Source organism: Ornithodoros turicata, chromosome 1 (genome assembly GCF_037126465.1).
Source record: "Ornithodoros turicata isolate Travis chromosome 1, ASM3712646v1, whole genome shotgun sequence".
NCBI classification, from domain to species: domain Eukaryota; kingdom Metazoa; phylum Arthropoda; class Arachnida; order Ixodida; family Argasidae; genus Ornithodoros; species Ornithodoros turicata.
Genome location: NC_088201.1, coordinates 46,187,668 through 46,198,647, shown reverse-complemented (window position 1 = coordinate 46,198,647; position 10,980 = coordinate 46,187,668). Strand labels below are relative to the sequence as shown.

Below are 10,980 nucleotides of genomic sequence, written 5' to 3'. Positions count from 1 at the left end.
AGAACAATATGCACGTCCAGAAAATCCTGTAACATCTTGACATTGGTCTTGGAGTCTTTCTGAAGTTGTAGAGCCAAAGGCTCATATTTGGTACTGAGTGGTAGAAATGAGTAAAGTTGATGTCATTCGATTGCTGCACACGACTGCAGTAAAAGTGTATTCATCCTTCAAACCAAGTGAATAACCTCTAGCAAGGCCTCAGTCATGCAGCTATGGAATTTCGAAACGTGCGCATTTGATGTACTCACATGTATTTACAAAGTGTTTAAGCAAATAGATATTCGAAAACAGCATTTAAATATAAATATAAACAAATTTTCCATGTTGTATTTATATATAAGATATAAATACATGTATTTATATATGAAATATTATTTTAAATACAATGTATTTCAATATAAATACTCTCCATCCCTGCGTGACCATCGTACGTGAAAAGCAGAGCGTCAATTTGGGCTCCAAAATGCCTCAACTCAGCTGGATCGAGGCTTTATCCGTAGGTTAAAAAAGGAACACTCTCTTTGCAATTAAGTACAGCCTTTATACGCAGAACTAAGCTGCCATGGTCAAGCTGCGCTCTACTGGATTAAAGGAATACTAAGGTGCCTTTTTTTCTTTTTTTCTGCAACGAATAAAATCAGCCCCTGCAAAGGGACAGGGGCACGTGACCTGAAGCGCGCGCAAGGCTTTTGTTCCGCACACCTTTCAAAAATCCTCCACTCTTGCAAACAACGAATCGGAGAATGAGGGAAGGAGGAGGGTACGTCGTGACGTAGCCTATTCCCTGGCATGTGACTCGTGACGTAGTTCGGAGCAGCTCGAGCTGGTGAGCTGGGAACGAAAAAACAAACCAGAAAGGGACGGGTACTTGCCGACTTCACAAGAGGATCGATCTGTTTTTGTAAATTTGATCGCGCAGTGACAATACACCGCAGATCGACCATATTTTGCAAGATGACTCATGATGGAGAGCTTAACGAGTGAGACAGGGTTTCGAGCCATGTTAAATCAAATGTCACCTCATCGCACCTTCAAGGTCACGACAGGCTTGTGTGCTTTGTCACGTCTTCGTTTTTTAGTCCCTATAGGTTCCCTCCCTTACTGTATACTACGCTTTAGATACACTCACACATGTGCTATGCACTAGAGGTATTCCGTATCTCTTATTCCTCCACTTTCAATCCCCTTCTCCTGAACAAAAAATAAATAAAAGATCTTGTTGTTATGATGCTCCTTCACCCTCCTGAGTCAGTCTCTTTTGCGTTTTCTTTACTTTAAATCGATGTCATCCATACTCTAGTAAAGCGTCGAGTCATCGCTCAACTTATGCACAGACTTTATTACTCTCCCAATGAAATGTCTCTCGACTCCCTCAGGTGCCGTATCATCCCTTACACCCTTAGAAACAAAACACACATGCACATCACGTCCTTCCACTCCCAGGACCAACTTTGGGATATTTTCAGTTTGGAATTTTTTGCCTGTAAAATTAAGATGTTGATGTTGGCGAAAACAAATAAAAGGTAAGGCTTACAAGTTGACGGGTAGAAATCCAGCGAACCGGTAGAGAAGTACGAAGGGAGTTGCCTCAGGACAGGAGCCGCCGGTATTTCGAACTCCCTTCGTAAGGCGTACACGTAGTTCCGGTACGTTCAAAAGAAAGTTAAAATTGGTCTTACGTGTGTGTGAGCGCTGTTTCTTGTCCCCTCTCCGTTGCTGCACTATTTTTGTTTCGTTGCAGATGTACTTGTCTACGTTTTGTAGTAATCTTCATAACTTTGCTGATACTTTTGCTCTCCACTTGGCAGATAGTATTTACCATTGTTTTAAGGGACTGTACAGCAAGGCTTGCCCTAACAGTCCCGAAATGTGTTTTTCATTGCTGAAAAATAAAGCAGATTTTATCATTTGATCATCTTCTGTACGCTATGCAAGTAGGTCAGCTGCTGCGCAGCTGCCAAGTTTCCCTCCCTCCCATATTGCCCGTGAAGCGACCTCATTGGTTGCTCTCCCAAATAAGGGGGTAACATTACAAACATGGGGCGCACGTGGATCCTTCTGTACACCCATGCAAGTCTACGAATACCAGTGATGTACCTGTTACCAAAACAATGCGACGTGATACTCGGTACTGAAACAAAAAGTAAAGAAATACCGATATTGATGGATGCTTTTTAAAGTAACGCTATACCGCTACCGCTACCCATAAAAAGTTACGCGATAATACGGTAGTGCAGTAGTAGTACGTAAACTGGGGGTGGGCACATGTATGTGATAATGTCACAATACCAAGAAGACCGACCTGGCGTTAAGAATACCTAGTGTGTGACACAGTGCCACGATGCTGCTTAGCTGCAGAATCCCAAGTATGTACTGCCAAAGCCTTGACCTCGGTTTGCGGCAGACTTGTACGTAACGGGTAACGGGTAATTGCGTTCCTAGTAATCAATTACTTTTTTGAGTAATTTGTAACGTAATGGATTACTTTTGGGGCCCAGTAATTTTTTGAGTAATTCAATTACAATTTTCAGTAATCAGTTACCAAGTAATCGATTACTTGGAAACTAAAGAATCCACATTGTTCGGGACGACGCACACACACATATATGGGACGATTCACCGCCGCGAGAAGACAAAACCAACTGCCCTCTGCAAGTTCGGTGCAAGGCAGCTGTCTTATCTCTAGGACTTTTCCCGCAACAATTACTTACTCGAGGACCCCGAGGTCAATTGCCACAGTGTTCCGCACGTGTAGTGTATTTTTGAGTCCACTGTCCTCTCCCCATTCATGTGTACTATCTATCCGTAACCCGGCCTGTATGCAGTAAGTTGGACTGTAGGTTGTACCGTGAACCTGATGAGTCATTTGTGGGAGTTCCAGTTGGGACTCTTTTCACAGAACTCTCAAAACTCTCAAAACTCTCAACCTCTCGACACATTTTTCACAGAACTCTCGACCCCGATAACCCTTTTTTTTTTTTTCAGATATCTTTTTCTCTATATCTTTTTTCTATCTGTTTTTATATCGTTTTCTCAGATATCGAAAGTAATTGGCAAAGTAACGCGTTACTTTTCAAGGCGTTACTTCATTACTTTTTCCGGCAAGTAATTTGTAACGGTAAAAAATTACTGTTTCGTACAAGGTAACGGTAACGGTAATCAATTACTTTTTTTTAGTAACGTGTACAAGTCTGGTTTGCGGTCAACACCCTGACAGATTTCATAAGAGTGTCGCATCGTCTTCAATCAAATGGAGAGTCATCCCCTTGAGGTTCAAAGGAGGCAATGGATCATTTCTTGAGATATAATCCCAGTTACGGAATACGTGGGCGCAAGCGTAGCACCTCTGTAGAGCGCACGGCGGTACCAGAGACACTCTTGCACAGTAAAAAAAAAAAAAGTCTGATCGTTGTAGGGTCTCCCTGTCTCAACAGGTTACACACAGCCATTGTCGTCTCTGCAGCAGATACACATCAATAGGGTCAGAGAATTCTTGGTGTGCAGCGCGGTTAGGCTTGGCTATCCCCGAGCAAGATACGCACCAACCGGCTTTGTACACACGTTTTTACTGCTGAAAATGACATTGTGCAATGCGTAACGTCTGAGGGATCGGCCCAGCCTGCAAGCGATACCTTGAGCATATAACTCACCTCTGCAGGAAACAACCATGTGAGGGTGGTTTGGCATTCGTTCAAGGCACATGTCTATGACAGCTGTTGAAGCTTATTCCACCTGGTTGCCGGTTGCCGAACAGCAGTGCTGTCACGTTGCAATTCCTTCAAATTGTAAATCACTCAAACAGCACACACAGCTTCCATCGCGATATAGAGTTTATTAGTAATAAATAATAGGAATATAGACATATACAATCTCCAATTTTTCTTATGATCCTATATACAATATGGAAAAAGTGGAAGAACTCGAACAAACAAACCGCAGGAAAAAAAAACACAAACAATGCGGGTAGGAAGTGACGTCAGCATCCTGTTCGCATAGAAAGGTGTGAAAACGGGACACGCATTTCACATTCACACGTGAGCACGAGGTCAATGAGAAGAAAAAGGAAACAAAAAAATGTACATTCCTATACCGGGATAGTTTTCAAAGAGAATGGGAGAGAAGTGAAGCTTCATATCCTTTACAGTGCCGTACAAACGTCAAAAGATGAGGCCATATTTCGTACGAAGTAGCCATTGCTGTACAGGAATCACAATATTTGAAGTGGAATCGCAACAAAGCGACTGTCGTGCAACGAACGCTTGGTAACGCAAGATTTATCGGTATCATCTCTGCCTCGAAACTGCCCCCCTCCTAAAACAATATCACCCCTGGAAAGTGCGCGTGGAGGCTGCTGAGCCCGATGAGCCAAACAGTGAAAGCTACTTGCCGAAATTTCATGATAATCAAAGCTTTCGGAAAGAGAAGAAATCGAATGTGAAGACTAGTTCGTTACTATTGCAATGTTTTCTCCATAATATAAAGCTACTATTTTAGACTGCTTTTAGAGATGCACAAGTCCACGCACGGCTTTTGCTTTTTTTCCTTTACACTGCGATGTCGCGAAATTTCGATCTCCGAAGTTTCCAAGTAACACTGGGTTTGGCTTCAGGGCGCACGCACCGATGCCATTGCGGTTGAGTAATGAGATCAGAGCAGTTGGTGTGTGAGTGAAACAAAAAAAGTGATTATATGCAACATTGCTGATGGAACGCTCGGGTGCAGTGTCTGACTGCGGAGGTTCGTGTTAAAATAGAACAACTTCTGGTCAAATGGCAAACAGTGTAAAGCTTGTACATTCAGCCCAATCAGACTCGCTATCATTTCAGACGACCGTCACGCACTAATTCATTCGCGCCAATTCTGGCTCAAACTATCTCGTAAAAACAAATTGGCCAGCTAATAGGATAGGTGCGCTGAGAATGAGTACAGAATTCTTTTTCTCCCTGGTCATCAGCGTTTTTCCGTATCACGAAACTGAAAGAGAAAAATGAAACAGCGAAAGCAACAGAACTGAACAGGAAACTGAATCCATGTAGGGGAAGGCCTTAACTCTTCATTCACAAACGCAATTTCACTCAAAACGCGGAAGGACGAGCTGAAACGAGCATGAAATATCACATTCGCGCGTGCGAAGTCGTTCTTCTGCCGCCGCAAAATATCACATTGAAGCTTGCTCGCACCGTGAAATTAATCTTACACCAAGAATCCTACGCCTCTATGCAGCGTGAACTCCGTCTCGCCTTTCACTACGAATCAACATTTACAGAGAAATAAAAAAAAAATGGAAGGCCAGCATACACATTTTAAAAAAGAAAAGAAGCAGAGTGGAAAGTCGCGCACACAAAAGGCTCGAGGTAGGTTTCCTGGTACACTTTCTGCAGCTAGCATCCAAGCACGTGTGGTAGTCGTACATCCTACTTGGGGAATACATAATTGAAAGAAATTCCCCTCCAACTAAGAATGGCGGACAGCGTCGTTACAATTACACGGGACTTGGGTGACATTCCAAGTGAAAATTCATGGATTCCTTCCACGGCCCGAGCTCTACGCAGGAGCAGAACAGTCCGTAAGGCGCGTGGCTGTTTCTTTACCTGTCTCCCTTAGCTGTCGTTTAGCAGTGAAACGGAGCAGGTTGATAATGATTCTTTGAGATAAGTTCTTCAGACCGAGTGTAAGATGCCTGTCAGATGTGCACGTGCGTTTTACCAAAATATTTGTCGCGCTGCCGAACATAATTCTGTAATGAGATTTTAATGAGATTTAATGGGGGACGGTGACCTTGTCAAACTAATGTCCCCAAATTATGTGAATAGTGAAGTGGTTGTCAAAAAGAATTATTGCCATTTTGACCAGAAGCGTCCAGCAGACATGACATACAGTGATTATTAAGCAGCGTCAACTGAGGGGAGAGCCAGTTTCATTTACCACAAACACACCCAACACACACTCCGGTCCCCTTGGAAGTGCCATAGTCATCTGATAAAAATGCCTCATAACATTCAACAACAAAACTGAACCAGCCTGAATGAACATCCTAACTGGATATCCATCAACTGTTCTATAAAAGACAGCCAATCAAGAAATTGATCTTTTTGCGCTCAATACAGCATTGTCGATTTTCATGATTGTTTCGATACAGGTTCTTTGTTGTAAGCTTCTCAGGCAAGATCAGAAGACAAAGCACCGTGAACAACTACATTACTTCTCAGTTTGAATACATGTCATAGTGGTGAGTTCCACAGAAGACAGCCAGCAGAAGGTTCCAAAACTTTCCATGCCACAACTCTATCACTAGTACGACGGTTTCTTCCTTGCAAAAAAAGAAATGTGTAACGAAATGACCTTTTGGGCAAATTCGTGTGTACAATTATTGCGAGATGCTTGCACGCGCTGTCGGTGTTGTACGTTACGTACCGATAAAGATATGTTCAGTGAGAAAAAAGCCTGCAGAGAAAGTCCCATCGTCATCACACGTTCTCAGTCACATCACGGGGAATGTTTACAAAGTACCACCTTCAACTGGCGACATTATAGCGATAAAGCAGATTATCACGCCAAGCGTTCATAAATACTGCAGCTTCATAAGGAAGGTGACATCAAACAGGAGGAGGATTCAGTGTCCAATAAGCAAATTCGATTTAAATTTAATTGCCATTGTATGGGAGAAGAGACAAAACTTTTTTTTTTCTGTCATGCAAATGGGATGTCACAAACTTAACTGGTATGCTGTTGTGTTTAGCACTATCAAAAACCCGCGTACATTGCCTCGAACCTTGCGCACATTTCCTACTTTTGTGTGTGCGGCAGTTCTTGAAAATGAGTTTATCGATAAGGGCATATTACGTGTCTAGCTTAGTGTACTGCAGGGTTTTGAAGTCTGTCTCTTTTTTTCCCCCTTTTCATCAAGATCTTAGTGGTCATAGACCAAAACAGCAAGCTTGTACGCAAGATTTGACATGTTGCAGTTGGTGCATCACATCACCTATGAAGTAGTGTATTCTGTCTTGTGCCTTTTGATAATGTGCCATTTAGCTGCTAAGCATATGCTATTTCGGCACATGGTGTCACATCGCACACTTCTAGACAGTTCGTTGCAACAAGGAAAAAAGCTGCTAAGCAGCTCATCACAGCAGCCAGAAGAGCCACCAAAAGAAGAAAAACATGAGAAACCAGCGATCGGCTGAAGGACAAGGTGTAGTACTGCACATCCCTGTTTTTGCATGGACCGCTACTGCTTTAAGTAACTTTCACCAAAAACACTTTTAGTCTGTTTTGGAGAAAGGCAGTTCATGAAGAGAGGAAATCAGTCTTGTAGCATCACACTGGGACTGAACACAGGATGAGAATCACACTGAGATTGCTTCATTTTTTTTCTGAGATGCACTGTCAATGTCTCCTCATGATTTCTGAGTATCTAACGATACAGAGTACTTGAATGGCCAGTGCACTTCTGGAGCAGGGTCAAACTTAGACGTGTACTAGAGTTTTGTCACACATACTTGCTAGAAAGCTGCTTAGCCAGCTCTGTGTACTTAAGAAACTTAGAATGTGGACTCTCATCCACAGCCGCTGGCGAGGCAGACGGAGAATTTATGGAATCGATGCCTCCAGAAGCTCCACTGTTATTCGTCGAGGACTGTGGCTGGTTTGCACCTTCACTTCCGTTTGCTGTTGAGTCTTTGTTCTGGGACCCTTTCCACGGAGGCGAACCCTCTCCACCAAGAGGTCCTCCATCTTTAATGAAATGCATCTTGGAGAGGTGGTGCCTGTAGGCCCCTTTCGACACGAAGTGGGTATCGCAGAAGGCGCACTTCATGAGGGAGTCAGACGCGTTGGCAGCGTCATTGCAAGCCCAGCTGAAGGCCAGGATAGAGCCTCCAGCACTAGCCTGGGGAACGCTGGATCGCGAGAGGTGGGCATCTGTCTTGTCCAGCAACTTCTGCAGCTCCTTGAGCGGATGGTCAGACGTGGCGTCGTCGCTCTGGCGATTGTTGTTCCGCTCTTTTTTGAGCTGAGTCCTGTTGAGGCTTTGGGGACGAGGACTAACGGACGACCTTTTATGCACTGGTGGTACTATTGGTCGCGGCGATGGCGAGCTTCTTCTTCGTTCGGTGGGTACTAGAACAGGAGCTTCACACGAGGATGATGACGTGACGTCGTCTGTATCGAGGCCGCGCTCTGACGAGCGGCGAGACGATGTTCTGACATCGCCGTCGGCAATGATCAAGTCATCTCCTCCAGGTGTGCTGGCACGGGTCGAGGAAGACTCCGAGGGCGACCGCGGCTGACTGATTCGTTCAGGATCCAGAAGTGGCGGTTCGCTGTCCTTATCGCTAGCGTCACGATGCCTTGGAGAGGATACACCGCTATGGCGGTCTGGGGACACCGCATGGTATCGACTCGGAGTCGAGCACTGGCTTGCCGGTTGGAGAATGGGAGCTTGGTGATGGTCGTCGGGGAGAGAGGGACATGGTGAGGTCAAACCCGACGGCGTCAGTCGAGGAAGCGGTGATTTCGTAGGTCCACCACTATAGCGGGGTGATCCAGCTGGGTGCCATGGCGGGTACACTTCTTCATCGATGCCGAGCCGCTGGAGGATACCTGCCGAGGAAGGCCCTCCTCTCTTCCCTTTGTTGTCGAAGCTCTTTTCAATTAACTTCTCTATTGCGTTTAAGACCGACGTTGAAGATGTGCCGCCAGATCCACTCACTAGTTGAGATGTTTCCGCGTTGGAATCAACCGACGGCGCACGATCAGGTTCCCCCGTTGACTGAGCCGAACGTGGTCGCGGTTCCGGTGTTCCGTCCTCGTCCCCTCGTGACTCTACAGGCCCATTCGGTTCAAGCCGCGCCTGCAACGCCGTCTTGAGCAACTGCTGCGAGCGGCTGCAGCTCTTGATGTGCTGGACGAAGTCCTTGGCGTCCACCTTTTCCGCGCATTCCTCACACGCGATTTTCCCGTCTATTTCTGCAGCGGGCGACGGGCTGGCCTGCGGCCCGCTGCCTACTCGAGTCGTCATCTCCATGCGCTCTAACTCGAGCAACTTACGTACGGGCAACGATTTCTTCCTCCGCTCCCGCGTTTGTCTTCTGCGACCCCCACCTTCGGTGATAGACCTGAGGATGTGCTCCTTGTAATGTGAATTCTTCACCATGTGGTAGCTTAGCTCCTTTAGAGATCCAAACGCTTGATCGCATACTTTACAAGTCAGAACCGCGTTCACTTGAGACTGATTGGCGACCTTGTCTTCAGGTGTCCTCCAAGAAATTATCTGCTCCTGACTGATAATATTGGTGTAGTGTTGCGTCACCCGCATGTGAGTTGTCATGTCCGCGAGAGACTTGAAAGACTGTCCACACCACATGCACTTTAGAATCTGTCGTGTCTGCTCCGCGCCCTTTCCCAACCACACGTCCTGCCCGCGCACAAGTTTCCTCGGAAGAGGAACCCCGTCCTTTGTTGTAGCACCGGTGCTACCAGACGAGCCCCCACCTGGGGGGGTCGCTGCCAGCTTTGGCGGTGGTGTAGTCGCCGTCCGATTGCAGCCCGAACTTCCTCCTACAGGGGGAGGGGGAACAGCACTTGCTGCGTGCATGCCCGCCATACCACAACGGGGAGATTGCTTCATGTGCAAAGTCATATCCGCGAGAGACTGAAATGACTCCTTGCACCATACACACGTGAATACATCCTTCGTCTGTTCTCCACTTCGGCTAATCCACTGACTTTGCCACGGATTCTGGCGGTTGGCTGCTCTAAAAGCATCTGCTTTGGCAGGCATCTTTTCCGGAACGGCAATGTGGGGTGTCTTGAGTCCAACAGCTGATATTGTTGCTGAACTATGGTGACCCTCTGATGTCGATCTTTCTCGTTTTATTTTACCGTTCCAGGGAGGCTGATTACCGGCAGGAGGCCGCACCCTACTTGCTTGTGGCATTGCACTTGGAGTCCTTCCACCACTGAAGCCAGACCAGGGGCTGCTGGTACCTGGCAAAGTTCCTTGCTCCAATCTTCCTACTTTCGCTGGTCTATGCTCTGGTGTAGAATGTCTTGCCTTCCTCTTTGACAAGGAGAGGTCCAAGGGACAATCTACACCTCCATTTTGACACGTGGGACTTGATGGGGGAACGTCATCATCTTCAGAATCCATGCCAGAAGGTGATGCCGATTTTTTAATGCTGAAATCAAGAGGTGCGTCGGCTGTTCCCTCTTGGGGCCCCTCTCCGTCTGCAAGAAGCTCATCAACAGGCTCTTCAGTCTTCACAGATACGTGCCTGAGCATGTCGTCCTCGGATTCCTTAGCAGGTTCTGCAATCTTCAGCGGAACATCATCCTCGTCTCTGTTTGCAAGTTCAACATCCTTGCTTTCCGCTGGTGCCCTTGTGTCCACCGGAGCGACATCATCACCTTCACGTAGTGTACCGTCAGGAGGTGCATCCGGTGTACTTGGCGCCGCAGCCAGTGGTGACGTCTGTGGGCACTCTTCTTCTTCTGGAGGCGCCGGGGACAGCGTTGGGGGGCTTTCGGGCTGAGGTGACCCGGAGCGAGCATCGCTTGTCACCGAGCCTTCCTCCTTAGCATCCTCGCCACTTGCCGCAGGGTCTCCTTTGGTGTCGCCCTCTTCCCCTGCATAAACCAAACGGGACACGTTACACAACTGCCACGATGTTTATGCTGCAAACACACTGGGAGATGATGACTTTTGATGCGGAATCACAGCCATAACTGGAAATACTACGCTTACTTCTACTCAAGCATTCGAAGTCAGTGCACTGCGGTAGAGATGTAAACCTAGACATATTATAACATCACGTACTCTCCGGATGCACGGCCGGGCGAGTAATCTCCAAGACCGTGAATGATACCCAGACGAGAATCTCCCCGCTCTTTTGCAGTACACGATTTGTGAGACAGTGGTATTCGCTGTGTTATTTCGATGGCGCGGGAAGGGAAATCGTCTTTAGCAACGGGTGCTCAAAG

The 10,980-nt window shown here is 46.6% G+C and overlaps 1 protein-coding gene across 6 annotated transcripts in view; it reads right to left on the bottom strand.

The window, feature by feature from the left end:
- Positions 1–3,812: 3,812 nt before the first annotated feature.
- LOC135378155 (protein tiptop-like) overlaps positions 3,813–10,980 on the bottom strand; it is a 480,805-nt gene continuing 473,637 nt past the window's right edge. For 5 of the 6 annotated variants that reach the window (XM_064611068.1, XM_064611070.1, XM_064611067.1 and 2 more), the window contains one exon: positions 3,813–10,626. In XM_064611068.1, coding sequence (XP_064467138.1) covers positions 7,490–10,626 — 3,137 coding nt within the window. In that variant the 3' untranslated portion in view covers positions 3,813–7,489. The remainder of the gene's footprint in view (positions 10,627–10,980) is intronic. The other variant, XR_010418286.1, reaches the window with a different exon arrangement.